Source organism: Echinops telfairi, unplaced genomic scaffold, assembly GCF_000313985.2.
Source record: "Echinops telfairi isolate 266 unplaced genomic scaffold, ASM31398v2 ScPeMD7_2010;HRSCAF=2546, whole genome shotgun sequence".
NCBI lineage: Eukaryota > Metazoa > Chordata > Mammalia > Afrosoricida > Tenrecidae > Echinops > Echinops telfairi.
In genome coordinates this window covers 335,382-351,544 of record NW_022105908.1, presented here as the reverse complement: position 1 = coordinate 351,544, position 16,163 = coordinate 335,382, and the positions used below count along the sequence as shown (strand labels likewise).

Sequence of the window (16,163 nt, the reverse complement as noted above, 5' to 3'; positions counted from 1 at the left end):
GGCCTCAGGGAGGATGGGGTAAGGTTTCCCAAGGAAATTCTCCAGGGACAGCTCTGGCTAGTCCCTCAAATAGTAAATTGATGCCCTTGGCAAGATGAAAAAAATAAATTCCTCAGTGCAACTTGCCTAATTTTTTTATCCACTAATGCAATTTTAAAAAATTTACTTAAAATGTCTTCATAACAATTCTCATGATCATTCTGTGCTCTTGGAGAAAATCTACCAAGATGATCCCTTAGGATCCCCGCAAACAGTCACCATGATCTTCTACCACGACATCTCTGCACTGAATTTCACTGGCCCAGCAGCTCCCCTAGGAAGTCACAGACTTGATTAGAAGTTACTTTGTGCGGGTATACTAGCAAGACTGAGACAAGACTATTACTGAGAAAGCTTGGCTGGGCACATGTACTGATCAAAGGAAAATGCTTTTGCAAATGTTTTGTTTGAAACAGACTGGAGCATGTATGAACCAAATAGCATGGGAACCAAGCAGCACTACTTTCTGACTTAACCTCATATATGCATATACAATGTTAGCATTATCTTTCTATTTTAAAGTTATAGCAATTCAAACAATGTGATATTAAGCCATGAATGACAAACAGAACAGCAGGACAGAATTAAGGGTCTGGAAGTATAGTGATTTTACAACTTTAGCAATAGTAAACATGCCATTCTAAATCAAAAGAACCCAACAAAAAAAGAGGTATTGCTATATACTTGGCAAAACACAATTAAAAAAATTAATCTCTAGCTCACATCATTCACAAAATTAAATTCCAGAGGGCAAAAGAGCTAAATGTAAAATAAATTGCCAGGTGGACCGGAGATCCACAAAGGAGAAATATGCCTGGCCAATGAACGTATTAAAAGGTGCTCGACCTTATCATTATCAGGGAGGACAAATGAAATCTATTAGGTGTGTGCTACTAATTTTTATCCATAAGATTGGCAAAAATCAAGATCAGCAGAATCAGTGTAGTGAATGTCTTAGGATAACTGTATATTATACACAGTTGGCAAAAATTAAAATGTAATAATCATTTTGTGATGAGCAGTGTAGCAGAGTGTACTTAAATTTTAAATGACTATCTACAATGACCAGATAATTCAAGTACTGTATTTCAGATAAAAACCTGAACTGAACATATACTCAAAGCGAAATGAGTAAGTACATTCACTTTAGCATGTTTCCTACAAGTGTAAATTAAGTAGAACATATGCATAAAATTGGATATTCTGCTGCAGTTTTTCAAAATGCAATAATTATAAAATGAAATGTTTATAACATCTTCAAGAGAATAAGGCATATAGTATTATATACAGCACGATATCATTAAGCAAAGACTTATCGAGATGCTACATGTGCGTGTAGACACATGAATGTGTGTGTGCATTCACAGAAAAAAAGACCTACTGGAAATATACCAAATTGATATCAGAGGTTATTCCAGAAATCCAAATCTGGATTGAGAATTAATAGCCAAGAACATCTTTCGGTGGATCTACATGCTTTGATTTCTTTAATCAAGAAAATATTCTCCTGCAATAATGTGATATTATAATAGCTTGAAAGCAATTTAAATGACAGCAGCCAACCAGCAAAGCACAGCAGTCAGTAAGTGAAGGGTCAGGATTCTCAAAGTGAGAAAGCTGTTGGAATCCTGGCAGCACCGAGCTCCTGCAATGCAAACAGCATGGAATCAGAAGCTCCTTATGCACAGTGAGGGAAGAACAGAGGCAAAATGGAGCCCAGCCAGGAGCCAATCAGGAGCACTCTCTGCCATCTACGAAAGGGAAGCTCTGTGTCCCATTCAGATGCTGACATTCTAATGACTTTGCTCCCAGACTAGAACCAGTCCTCGGAGCTGGAAGAGCTGGATAAGCAGAGGTTCTGGAAAGCAGATAGCAAGTACCACGCAGTCAGGGAATGGCAGGGTGTGCACAGCCTAACTGTACCAGGGCCCGTGAGGCAGTGTTGGGCTGCTGTAGAACAGCCACTGGGTATTTGGGTGTGCGCGTGTGTGTGGGGGGTGTCTTGAATTCTTCTCTAACAAGGTCTTGTAATGATCAAACTAAAGAGTAGATTTTAAGACTCTACTAAAAGGGGCAGTACAAAGAATCCTATTGAAAAGGCTGGCACTGATGAGGGGCATTGACTTACAGACCGTTACTTAAGGCTGTAATTGTTAGTAATGCTTGGGCACATGGCAGGACTCCAGAAATATTCTGGTACAACTTCGACAGCAATTTATATCTATTTTTCAGGACAGGGATCAGCCAGTTTTATCTGTTAAGGGTCAGAAAGACTTTGCAGGTCCTATGGTCTTTGCCCAAGTACTCAACTCAAGCAGCCACAGCCATAGTAGGAACATATAAATGAATAGGCTGTAGTCCAATAAAATTTTATTTATAAAATCAGGCAGCAGGTCAGATTTGGCCTGGAGACTATAGTTTGCCAACCTGTGCTATAGAAAAACAAATCAGTGTTACAGAAAATAGTCAGGGTTGCCAGAATTATGATGCTTGAAAAACAAAACAAATTGTTAATGGCAACCCTGTTGAATACAGACAGAACTTACTGCACGGCTTCTACATCAGCCATGGTGCCATGATGTTGTTCTGAACTGCTGCCGAGGTGGCTCTTGACTCGTGGAAGGAAGCCTGGCCCGGTGCTGTGCCAATCAGTTATGGATCGAACGACTAGAATCCATGGGGTATTCATTGGCTGGTTTTTCAGAAGCACGTGGCCGGGCCATTCTTCTCTAAACAGTCTTTTGAACCCTGTTTAGCATGACAGCAACACACACGCTTATACAGACCAACCAAGGGGTGGCTGTACCGGAGGGGCATTGGCTGCCAATCAAACTGGGTCTTCCACACAGCAATGTTTTAGTTCTATGGCTGAACTACCAATGTGCCTGTTTCTTTCACCCAAAGCACACACTGTAATCCCTAGCAAAGCATTACGTTGGGCAACCAATGCCCTTCTCCAAATGGAGCTCAGAGCATGGCCCAGGAGTTTCCCTATGAAGTATTTCTGGAATTCCCAGAGGCAGCACTTGAAGCCAATCTCCAACCTTACTCCAGAACACCACAATTAAAAACCCTGGAAGCTCTTTGCAGACTCACTCTTCTAATTAGAGTGTCGGTACATGAGCCACTGACAGCTTTCTGACATGGGCCGTGGCTGGCAGCAGACCCAGCTCCCCAGCAGACAACTGGAAACTTGAACTGCAGGGGGATCAAAGCCTGCTTCAAGGTCAGATTCCGATGGCCGATACTAAGCAATGAAGGAAATACATCAACCCCCTCAGCTATATTCTTAGCCTGGGGCCTACACGCCTGTAAGCTAAGGGCTCAGAAAAGATGAGACTCTTGGTCACAGCCTCTCTATCTTTCTCTGCCAACCTGGAGTCCCTCACCTCTGCCCCAACCCAGTCCCACGCTGGGCAAAGAGCGCAACCTTTTCTGACTCAATAGACTAGGTTGTGTTGAAATCAGTTAGGAGAGAGTCAGGATAGAAGTAAGGGGGCCCAGAAACAAAAGACAATGAGGTCATTTGAGGGGTGAATAGTTAAGCCCTCACATATTTGCATACTGCTAGGCTATTTTAAAAAGCACAAAACCGCCCCATCCCCAGACCTCCCAACCCACCACCATGAGACAACTTGCTATTTTCCTTCTTTCTCAGGAAGAATGTCATTCCAGAAATAACTGAATTGCCAGCAGGCCCCCATCCTAAACAATGTGGCCTTTACCCTTTTGCCTCCCTCTCACCCACCAGTAAGTCAGAAATCACGTGACTTCAGCCTCAGCTTCATCCAGATCAGCTGATGGCCTTGACATGGGGGCGCCCGGATCTCAGGCTGAGTCACCCCGCTGCCATGCAGAAAGCAAGCCAGACGGGATATCTATGTGTGGGCTTACAGCCCATAGTCTGAGCTCTCAGGATGAGAGGGACCACAAGGGATACCTCTAGAAACCCATCAACTGTGGGAGGCATTTCAACTAGAGCGAAACCTATGGCTGGCAACTAGTGGGAGCAAATGGCTTCACGCCAAGGTATCCCAGATAAGCCCCTGCCACCCTTCAATTAGCCACGCTCCAAATGCAGAGTGGTGCCAAGGGTTGTTAACCTGCCTGATGTTCTTAAAGGCGACTAACAGGAAGGTTGAGGCCGGTCCACCACAAAGAACCTTCCTAGAAGGCGCCTGTGATCCTCTTCTGAAAACAGAGCCACAGGAACCGCTGCAGAGCACAGCTCTGCTCTGACTCACACGGGGTTGCCTTGCATCAGAATAAACAGGATGGCAATGGTGTCAGGAACAGAAAGCGGTTTTTCAGAGTGCAGTTCGTATCTGTGGTCTGGTACTGTGGGCAGGTCCCAGGGGGGCAGTGCCACTCCTACAGGGGTGCTCTGAGTCAGAATCACCCAGACGGCAGAGAGTCGGTTCGTTTGAGTCTTGGCGAGGTTGTGAACGTCACCAGGAAATGTATCTCACTCACTGAATCACCTCTGGCTGTGTGAAAATAGTAAGTTATTTTCAGCTTTGTTTATTCACTTGTGTTTCCCTAAGAATGGCCCTTGAAAAACTCCTTCCCCCAGGTGATAGCAAAACCAGGAGAGGGCAGTCCGCATAGCTAAATATATGAACCTCCCTCCCAACACAATGAGCCCTGGAATAGGAAAGACTATGAGAAGTCCTGCCATTTTTTGGTGTGTGTATGTGTTTTCTAAGAGCCTATTTAAAAATTTTAAATGGAATGCTTTACAACTTGCTTTCCTCAGGGAACACTAAGTTTCTTTAGAACAACCCTGCTAACTAGTGTTCCAGAGATGATATTCAGAAACAGTTTGCCACACAGAGTGTCAGTGGAGAGAAGAGAAGCCATTCTAATGGCCTCATCATGAGCTACACGAATTATGACGGGGCAAAGGGTGTGTGGCCTACTCTCCAGACCTTTGGAGTTAAAAGACATTCTCTTTAGAAGAATCATCAGAGGCCCCTCCTCTTGCAGTTGGCAAAAAGCCATCCCGGTAAAAACACCACAAAGGACTGCGTCTCAGATCCCTGCCTCACGATCCACGACGGCTCCTCAGCCTTTCCTAACACGGAAACCTTGACAACTCCCTGTCCCCAGTTGGAAACTGGTAAATGTCCAATGGTCAGCTCAAAGGGCTGGCTCCTTTCAAGATCTCCCTATGTCCCTAAGACCTCCTGAAAGTAAGCAGAGGCCCCGAGTGGCTCGCAATGTGGTCAACGTGGACTCCATGTGCCCTCTGCTGTCACAGAGCCAAGGGACGGGCCCCAGTCACACATTCTGTTAAAGGCAGAGCCAGGGTATGGAAACAAGGGTCTTTCCACTTCTTCTTTCATGACAACCCAGGGGTGGGGGTGCGGTAGGGTGGGGGTGGACATGCTGACAATTTCAATACGATGCTCGAATCTGCACAATGAAATGATTGTGCAGATTTTGGATCAAGCATCCTGCCCGATTTTGGATCAAGCATCCGCAAAAGTTAAAGAAGGTGACGGGAGAATGGTAGAGAGAAAGAAAGAGTAAAAAGCAAAGTTAGTTTCACACAAACGAACCGTTGAGTGAACTTGCACTCATGCAACCCCAGTGAAGAGCTGGGCTTCAGTGATGGCTTTTACAGACTCAGCTCACCAGGCTTTCCTCTGCGAAGCCTCTGAGTGGACTTGAACCTCCAACCTTACGGTTGGCACCTAAGTATATTCATCATTTGTCCTTCTAAAAGACTCCAAGAGAAAGAGGCATTCCTGTATTCTCTGCTCACCAATTCATACACAGCCTACCAAGCCAACAACTGACCCAACCTCAGAGGGGCAAAGCAGCCTGGGCCACCACCTAGAGGTAGTACTTCACACAAAGGGACCTCCAGAAAAGCCAAGGACTACAAGAAACGTCATGTGCCATGGTTGCACCATCACTGTGGAAACCCCTTAAGAACTAGCTGTGCAACCTGCTGAGCACACGGCATGCCGCTGCCACGCATGGATGGGAAGAGGCTGGGCAAAAGAGGGGCAGTCTTGGGTTGAAGACAGTAATTTCTTAGATCTGAGACAAGATCTAGTGGCAGACCTCCAACCTCACTGGACACTTCCCAGTTTCCTTCACTGATCCCCTCCCATTCCCATAATGCGTGCCCCCACTCTGCTCTGGGCTCTGCTCTCTTCTTTCTGACCCTCCTCCCATCTGTGACCAAGTGAGTTTATTTAGTCCCATGGCATTAAATACATGAGGACAGGATAGACTACTGAGACCTAATTTCCTTTCCTGTCCAAACCCCTCATCTGATGTCAGTACTCCTCCACTGACATCTCCTCTGGTGGTTCACACATAAATGCTAGTTTCTCCCCATTTCCCCCCAAACCCTGCTCCTTCCCAAGTCTACCCTTTCTCAGCCCCAAACCCGAGCAACAAGCCATTCCCCAGCCAGGAGCTCAGGCCAAAAGCCAAGATGTTATCTCCAGTTATTCCTTCCCTGAGTCCCTACATCCAACCCAGCAGCAAATCCTGCCCTCAGCCTGCTCCATTCCACCTCCCAGTCAAGCCTCCTTCACAAGGAATCTGAAAGTCACTGCTTCCTAAGCGATGAGATCCTCCTCTGCGTGCCCTTCGCTTCTCCACGTGGAGGGGCCTCATCTTTCCTGTTCGCCGCTGTGCACCCAGGTTCCACAACAGTGCCCACAGATAGAATGTGCTCCTGCACCAGGTGCTCTTGAGGGATGGTGAGTTTCTGATCACTGGTGGGGTAAACCTGCGGTGGGTGTATTTTGAAAAGGAACCTGAAGATTCGAGTGGGCCAGGGTAGGGGGCTGGACTGGTGATCAGCCTTCCAGATCTCTTCCAGCATTTGCGAGTCTCTGTGTACCCTATCTACCAGGACGGTTTGATCCTAGACATTGTACAGCTGTACCCACCACCTCAGGCTCGACCACCACCCAGCCCTGCAGCTAAAATACATGGGTTGATCTACAACTCTGGTGAAATCCTGGAGAATTTTTTCTGTTTTTTAAGTTTTTTAAGCAAAGCCTGGGATCTTCAAAGAGGCATACGGAGTCAGGCTAAGTGAAAGCAATAATGCTGTATGAACTCCAGGGTAGTGGTGTTTGCTGAGAAGCATGCTTGGTTTGAAATGCCAGCATTAGGACACCGCAGGCATCATCATCACCGGAGTCTCCCTGGCCCTGCAAGGCCCCGCCTCCCACGGGGCCTGCAGTATCCAGAGCCCTTACTTGAGGAGATATTGTGGGTTGGGCCAGGAAGCCAAAAAGCTGTGGAGTTGCAAAACACAAAGCCACAAATGTGGAGGGGCCCCCTGTATTCTTCATCCTCTGCCCAAAAGCTCAGCCACAGTTGAGGAAATGGTCTGGCGCCCAGGCAGAAGTGACGATGCCCCTGATGGGTAAACAGCCCAAGTCTGGAGTCATTTTGAAGGCAGACACAACAAGAGTTCAGCCGGGCCTCTGATAATGGTCTAATTTTCAATGCAAAGCTTGAGTCCTCTGCTTGCAGAAAAGCTATTGACAGGCCTGGGCTGGCTGTCATTTAGAATGCAACAGAAAGCCAGCAAGGGCTCGTGTCCTTGGCTTCAGGTCCCTGACCAAACCCTCACTCTGTGGCCAAAGCCAACTTACCAAGTGGCACGGGAAAGCACTTATTTGTGTGTGTGTGTATGCGCAGTACATGTGCTGCTTCCGTTTTCTGGTGTTGAAACCAAAACCAAGCCAACAAAAGCCAAAGGCACTGCCATTGAGTCCAGCTGATTGTGACTGAAAGCCAACCTGTAAATCCTTATGGGAACACACAGCCTCATCTTTCTCTGGAGGGCACATGACCTTGCCCAGTGCCCAGCCCACAGCACGGCCAGGGCTCCTCAGGAAAGAAAACAGAAACCAAGAAATGGGACAAGAATCCCATCACTCAGGATAATGTCTAGGACTACATTGGTGCACTTATACTTTGTTCGGTTTCTAAAAGAGTCTGCCTTCTAAGAGCCCTTGATTCTCGGACAGCTGAGACACACAGGGAGAAGGAGCAGGCCGAGTGAAGGAGCAACACTGAGCCTGCATCAGCCTGCACAGCGCTCCCTGCTGGTGCCTCTCAGGGCTGGGAGCAGGCCTGCTGTTCTAGACGTGCTCACTCGGCACGAACCCTCTACCGGCCTGGTCCTTGGCCTCCAGCCCTCTGAAGCTCCCTGCCTCCCGATGGTACTTGTACACGGCTTCGGATGATCCTCAAGGGGGTCACTCCTTAGAGCCCCCTCCCCTCTAGCCAGTCATCACCTTAGCCTTCTTCATGTTTACTACTGTCTCACATTTAAAAATAAAATAAACAGAATCCATTCCGACACATGGAGATCCTGTACCTGTCAGAGCACAACTGCACTCCAGAGGATTTGCCATGGCTGGATTCTCAGTAGATCACCAGGCCTTGCTTCACAGGTACCTCGGGGTGGACTTGAACCTCCAAGCTTTTGGTTAGCAGCCAGGCCTATGAATCATTTGCCTCAGTAGAAGGCCGTTGGCCCATGGCATCTATGTGCTCTGACCAGTTTTCCCAGTGAAATGAAAGCTCTCTGTGCGAAGGGCATTGTGTGTTCACCCTGTCTCCTCAGTGCCGACAGTGGTGCCCTGCGCTAATGGAAGGACAGATGGAAGGTGGGAGGGAATCGTGAGATGGGAAGTGGTCCTTCTTGTTCAAGGAATCACAGGAGGTGGACATTCCAATGAAGGAGAAGAGAGATGGTGACTGAGGTGTCAAGGGAATGTGGAGACGAATTGTGCAGGCAGACTCCGACGGGCCTCCTAGAATTCCATCTAATGATGGAAACTGATGACACACCTCAGAAGGGGTGTACGTTGGAAGGGAAATGACTGGTTTTGTGTATGTATTTTTAATACCACACTGAATTCCATCAGGGAAAAATGCATGGCAAGGGAGCCAGAGAGGACACAGGGAACCAGCTAGTTAGTGACTTCAAATGCTCTCAGACAGGGACAGACACAAGCCCCTGGGTACACCGTGGGACCCCCTGCTGGTCTCAAGAAGGGAGGGAGATGGAAAGCACACCAAGACAGACTAGCCATTTGGCCGGCTGGTCAGCAGAGCACCATTCACTGAAATTGAGAGGCTGACAGAGAGAGAGAGCGCTAGTGGAGAAAGCTGAAGGCCAAGTTTGGACACAGTGGCTTTGGGCATCTCTGCGATATCTTGGTGGGGCTGTCTAGTAAAAACAAACAAACTCGCTGTCACCAAGTCCAGGCTGACTCCCCGCAACCCCACAGGACAGGGAGAACTGCCCCTAGGGGCTTCTGAGACGCGAACTCTTGACAGAAGTAGAAAGCCTCATCTTTCTCCAGAGGAGCAACTGTTGTTTTTGAGCTTCTCCCCTTGTGGTTAGGAGTCCAATACAAAACCCACTACACTACCAGGGCTCCATCTGTCTATCAGGTCAATGGATATGGGGCCAGAAACCCTGAAGAGAGTTCCAGACTGGAGAAAACAAAGGTCCATGAGATAGTCAACACAATGTCATAAAGAACTGAGAAAAAGCTCCCTGCGTGGCACCACTGGTTTGCACTTAGCTACTAACTGAGGTGTGTGGGGGCGGGTGGGGCGGGGGTTAGTACCCACCTAGAACTTCAGAAGAAAGGCCTGGTAATCACAGCCCTGAAAACTGCCTGGAACAGTTCCACTCTGCACACACGGGATTGCCCCGAGTCAAGATCAGCATGACAGGTTTGGGTGTAGTCGTCAGCGTTTAGTCACAGGAGGCGCAGGAAAAGAGAGTGAGGGAAGTCTGGACGATTCTTCAGTTTCAACACAGGCCCCTGGGAGAGCACAAGGCGCTCAGATCCCTGGACCTCTCCACAGGGGTGTAGGATCCCGAGGGGCTGCTGTGAAATGTTCGTGAATGGGCTTGGTTGGCCCACCCATTTCTTGTCAGCTGGTGGGGCCAGGGGGCTACATTCTGGAGCAGAAGCGTGTAGGCCACCTGGGAAATCTCACTGGAGAGTGGATGAAGTGGATGAGCAATCCCACCCTTTTGTTTCATGAAAACGAGAGGCAATTTCAAAAGGCAGCAAGAGAGAAAAGGGGTGGGGGGACAACTAGAAAATACCAGAGCCTCTGTCAAGCTTATAGAGTCCCAGAGTTATCCTGGGCGGCCTCCTCTTTTCAATGAGAGAAAAATGAGCTCCCTTACTTACAGCAGTACCACTATCCTAATCCTAACTAAACACCAGCTGGCTGGTCTATGTGAACCTGTGCCTTCCTTTGGCTTGTGGCCAGATCATTGCCTTGACAGAGCATATCCTCCCCCTGGTCTGTATTTATTTAATTCCTCCAGAGGATGGGTCAAATCCCACCTCCCCCACAAAGCTTCCATTCCACTTCCTCCCCTGGACTCAGGCACACTGGCTGCCTGCCTGCCCAACTCCTTGGGCACCTGCCTGGCGCTGCCTTCGCCACAATTCATTCCTCCAAGCTGACCTCCAGACTCCTCAACACGACTTGGCACCTTCAAGGCAAGGGCTCCTCTTCTGCAGGTCTTGGTGTGCCCAGGGTCTCAGAGGCGTTCAACTAAAGGTCACAATGCATAAGCCCCATGACAAGAGCAGGGAAGGGACCAGAAATGAATTTAGAACTGTGAAGGCAGGCAGAGTTGAGGGAAGCTGCTAAGGACGATACTCGCTGCCATCAAGTGGCTGCTAACTCACAGCAACCCCCCGGTGGGGTTTCTAAGGGTGCAACTGGTTACGGGAGTAGAAAGCCCAGTTTTTCTCCCTCAGAGCTGCTGGTGGTTTTGAACTACTGACCATGCAGATTGCAGCCTACTACACCACCAGGGCTCTACAGCTACTTCCAATAGCAATAGAGAGCTTAGAGAAAGATCTGATGTCGTCTTCACCCTATGTAGCATAGACATTGGGATTCTAAGCCTGACTGTCACATTGCTGGGGGGGTGGGGTGGGGTACGGTTCCTATAGAGAACAATGTGAATGTTGCTGGATGAGTGTGGTGTAGAATCCAAGGCCCTACATGTATAAAATGTAGTCCCTTCAGAAAAAAAAATAGCAAGTGATGCCATCTGATGTATCCTTTGTGTAACTCACTTACAACACACTCTTTGCCCAATCAGTATCAACAGTAAATTACTTTGATTTCTCAAGTTAAAAGTATGTTTCAAACATTCTAGAGCAAATGCAAATAAGGTTAATGTGTGCGGCTAGTAGAGTTCACTTACAAAGGTATTGTCTCTTTTAATCACAGTTTTCACCCTGTTGTCACAGACCCAACAAAGCAGTCACACAGACATCATTATCTCTGAGCTGAAGTTAGTTATAACCCACACCAACCTCTCAGGAAGGTGCCAGCAGAGATGAGAATTGCTACCAGAGAGGCTTCAATGGAAACTTCTGGATCACAACAAGCGTGAGTCTAAACCAGCCCATAGTGTTTCACAGCCAGATTCCTTCAACGTCTCAATCTCGTGAACACTGAGAAGACACGTGTAGGTGTGTGTGTGTGTGTGTGTGTGTGTGTGTGTGTGTGTTCAGCACCTCTTGGAATCCTTGAGTTCCTGAGTTCATCTGCAAACCCGAAAGTTGGCAGTTTGAGTCTAGCCTGCTGCACCGCACCCCTGCACGGGAAGAAACAGCTGGTGGTGTACTTCCAAGAAACTCCATGGAGCCCAGTTTCCCAGTAGACCCTGGGCCAATCTGTATCAGAGATGAAGCTGCAGCTGTGGATCCTTTTTGAGGGGCAGGTAGTTGATGTCTCTCGAGATCTACTCTAGGATGGAACAACAGCTGCCCACACCACAGAAGATGCCGAATCCAAGCCAGAAGATACAGAGCTCTTCTCTTCCCACAGGAGTTTTGAGCCCAACTTAGATAGCTGTTTCTCTGCCGATGTGCTTCTGCAGAAAGACGGCGGGGGCCGATGTGCTTGCCAAAGCTGCCCGCTTCTGGGCCCCAGAGGCCATGATTCCCAGCCAGCACCATGGGGCCAAAACCCATTTGAAAACCTTACCTGTAAGGCATCACCTGACTTAGCCAAAGTCTGCATGTTTCAGGCTGCATTCCCACTCTGGACCACCAGGGGCCAGGAGCGAACAGGGGAACCTCCCAGCCTGAGACTGGAGGGAAGGAACCACACACACACACACACACACACACACACACACACACACAGCTAGGGGGTTGCTTTGGGGAGAAGCACTGAGATGGCCAAGTCTTAGACTCACATGATTCTTTCATTGACTTGGTTCCCAACTCATCCTACATAGTTTTCATGTAACCCTGAGGAGGCTTTTAGTGCAACCCTGTCTATAGACTCGAAGAAAAGCTAGGGCTGCTCCCAACAGCTCGGGGGCATGAGATGTCTCTCATTTATTTGTCTTTCCTGGAAAGGGGAAGTTTAAAAAGCAGTGTCTTTATTCCAGCAAGGAAAGGGGGTGGTGGTGGAAATAAGCATTCCTTGGATGTTCCTTCTGACAAAACCTACCTAATGGCTATTTTAACAATTTCTCTTGCGAGTATTCAGTTGCTAATGCTCCAGTCACATGGTTGGAGAAGAGAGGAAACCCCTACAAAGAGACTAGAATGTACCAAGCCTGCTTTTAAGAGTGACTTCCCTTAACCGAGCCAAAGCGAAACAGGTGGAGCATCTTCCATGGAGAAACTGGATCTCTGAGGAGCTGCAGCAACACTGAGCAGTGAACGAATGCGATGACCTTCTAAGCCCAAGATGCCATGCTCTGCCCTATGCACAGCGACTTTCCTCTCATCCTGTAGAGCACAAGACTGGGCTGAGATTGGCCCTCTGTGTTCTCCACATCCATTACTGTGGTCCCTCCCAGGGTCCACACAGCCACAAACTCCTCCAGACCCCTAAAAGGACACCTCATATTCAGCTCTTCTTCTCCATTTGCAAAGCCCCATGCTTGCAAGTCCTGGCGAGCACCCATGCCTCTGGGTATCTGGGGTGTAGAGGGTGCCTTCCCTGCTCACTCTGCCCTTAATACCAATTAAGCCAACATCCATGTATCTTACAGCAAAGATGCCCGGGACAGAGGAAATAGAGAGACAATCTTCTGAATGAAGGAGCCCTAAGATTAGTTTTTTAAAAGCAAAGAAAACAACCACAACAAAATTGTTGCTGTGTAGTCTATTCCGAGACACAGCGATGACCCCACGTGGGTCCCCGTAGAACTGTGCTCCACGAGATTTCCATCTGCTGATTTTGCAGGTGTGGATCACGAGGCTGCTCCTCAGAAGTGCCTCTGCAGGGACTCAAACCTCTCACCTTGCACCACCCAGGCGTTCCCAGACTCAGTTTGGGGCTTTGCAAATAGCTTCAAGGCTCCGTTTTGCAATAATGAGGCACTCCAGCGTTTGCTGACAAGTGGCACCACTGAGGCTGAGTCAGGGAAGGCAGCCTTGCAGGACAGGAAAGCAGGCCCCACTGTCCTCAGGACAATCTCACTGCACTGCAGCAGGAAGAGGAAGGGCTTTTTTAAACAGAGTCTGCCACCAACAGAAGAGGAAACCTCGGTCAGAACTACCAGTGAGGCCTGCCTGAGCTTGAGCCATCATGTCCCCTTGACAGCTTGTCCACATTGTGGTGCTCACCCAAACAGTGCACAGAGCATAGAGCATTGCTTCAGGTGGGAGAAGGCTCAAGAGCACCTAGGACCTTTGCTCCCTCAGTCAGGTTTGAGATCCTGGAGCCTTATCCTGCCCCTGCCACGATTTTCTGACTGGTGTCTTCCAAGAACCAATGCAGCTGGTTCTGTCCTGAGAACATGCCACAGATACACAAGGTCAAGCTCGTGGAGGAAAAGACCAGTCTCACCATTTGCGGACGACGAGAAACAGTGGTGGATGTTGCCCGTGTTAGAAGCGCTGCAGTTCTGCCAGAGGTCCGTTGCATATCCATGGCCCACGAGCCATTGCTAGAAAGAACCAGACATCCGTAATCAAAGAGGGTAGTGAGCAAGGTACGAAGAACGGATAAAAGAAGGCAAAGGGCAGCTTCATCCACAGATCAACCTGGCCTGCCACTGCCCAGGCTCGAAAGGACAGAGGCCAAGTTCACAATCATATCAGGGAAAAAGAGAAGTGCTAGCCTGGCCCAGACCTGGTACTGAAATGAGAGCCAGCACTTTGTAGATGGCAGCACTGCCAGTGAGTCAATTCTGACTCATCGTGACCCTGCTATGAAACAGAGAACTGCCCTGATGGGTTTCTAAGACTGCAAACTTTTACAGAAGTAGTAAACCTCATCTTTCTCCTGCAGAGAGGCTGGTGATTTCAAACTACTGACCTTGTAGTTAGCAGCCTGACATGTAACCCACTATGCCACCAGGGATCCTTGTATGTGAAAAGTGCTTTGTAAATGGAAAAGTACCCCATACACACACCTCCAGCTTTGTGTGCAGGGGCAGATACTATAATAGAAGGAGATATGGTAGCAACTCAGGACCCCTGCATCCAAGCCTTCTAAGCCATCCCCCAAACCACCATTTCCCAGAGTCCATTTCCTTGCTTACAAAAACTAAACAAAAAACAACCCTCCCTGCCATCGTATCAACATCAACTCCCAGAAACCCCATGGGAGAGGGTAGAATTGCCCCTGTGGACAATTTTAAAAACCCCTTACTTACAGTGCCTCAGAATTTGCCCTGATCATCATCAGGTACACTGCAGACATAGTGGAGAGGCTTATAAAAGACCCAATTCATATATCGCCAATGTAATAATCTCTCACACTGACATAATTATTTCTCAACCTTTTAAATTGGCAGGAACATATTGCCTGGAACTGGTCTGAAATTAAGATATTAAAACCACTGCAATGTCACTGCCCGCGTCCATATGCATCTTTATCGCCAAGGGAGTAAATTTAAAATGGAATGTGACCTGTTTCTATCAGTGGGTGCTCTACTGACAAGGTGCTATGGGCCCCATCACAAAGCAGGCCCAGTACCCACAGTTTGTTTTTTGCAGAGCCCATTTGAATTTCTCAGTTTTAAGGCCAAAGGGGCATTTTATAAATGAAAGCCCCTTTCTGGCCTTTGACATTTGAAGAAACTAAAAGCAAGCCTTCATCAATCCTTTCTTCCTCAGCAAGCTTGCATCAGGAAACTGCTGAGCAGTGGCAGTGTCCAGGGCCTTGGACAAACGCTGCAATTTTCCAGCTCAAACACAGGCCTGTGCAGGCTTTCCTGCCAGTTTGAATCTGCTGAGAGTCTTTGTTGGTGGTGGTGGTTCGTTTTGTTGTTGCTGCTGTTTTGATTTTTTGTTTATTTGGTTTTCAAAACAACTGAGAAGGGGCAACTTGCTAGAAAGTGCCAAAAACCCTAGGGCATTGGAGACTCAACTTTCTGGGCCTATCAGTCCTGAACCAAGGGAAACACGCTAGGACTCAAATGGGAACGAAAGGTCGTGAGGTCACTTAGGTCTGCGGCCTCACCCAGCCAGGCCCTGAGCCCCACTGCCCACCGGGTACTCACACTGACGATCGTGGAGACGAACAGCAGCACCAGCACGGCGACGTGGAGGATAATGATGCCCAGTAGCAGGAGGAGCATTCTGGCGGAAAGTTCTGCTCAGCTGAGATCTGCAGCCAGAAAGAGAGAACCGAGTTGGGAGACCTGCCCGCCCACCCTCACCCGCCGAGAGGGGGCAGTGGCGGACAGCAGGACCCGGCCGGCCGGCCCGGCGCCAGAAGTTTTCGTCTTTGGAACAAAATAAGCGGTGCGCGCCCAACCAAGTCGCTCCAAGCAAAAGCCCCGGGCGCCTCGGGTGGGCAGCCCGACTTGGGAAAGTTGCTGTGGAAGGTCTCCGACACTGGATTCCCGGGCCGCGTGTGCCTAGAGCGTGGGGAAAGGGGGAGGCGGGTCTGCACCCAGATTTCTGCCTGGAGACGCTGGCTTGGGGACACCAAAGGCGCGCGGTCCAGGAGTGCGCGCTGGGAGACTAGTTTCCCAGCCCCCAGAGCGCTACACATTCCGTTACTCTCCCAATTCCCACCCAGTTGAGACCAAGCCCCGGCTCTTTTGGCTCGCACTCTGGGAGACAGGGCCGAGCCGGGGGAGTGGGGAAAGAACGGAACCGCCCGGG

The 16,163-nt window shown here is 48.8% G+C and overlaps 1 protein-coding gene across 2 annotated transcripts in view; it reads right to left on the bottom strand.

Annotated features, from left to right (window-relative positions):
* Positions 1-16,163, bottom strand: part of PMP22 (peripheral myelin protein 22) — a 38,640-nt gene that overhangs the window by 18,459 nt on the left and 4,018 nt on the right. For both annotated transcript variants that reach the window (XM_045293419.1, XM_004716306.3), the window contains exons 2-3: positions 15,554-15,660; positions 13,894-13,993 (exon numbers count right to left, since the gene is read on the bottom strand). In XM_045293419.1, coding sequence (XP_045149354.1) covers positions 13,894-13,993; positions 15,554-15,631 — 178 coding nt within the window. In that variant the 5' untranslated portion in view covers positions 15,632-15,660. The remainder of the gene's footprint in view (positions 1-13,893; positions 13,994-15,553; positions 15,661-16,163) is intronic.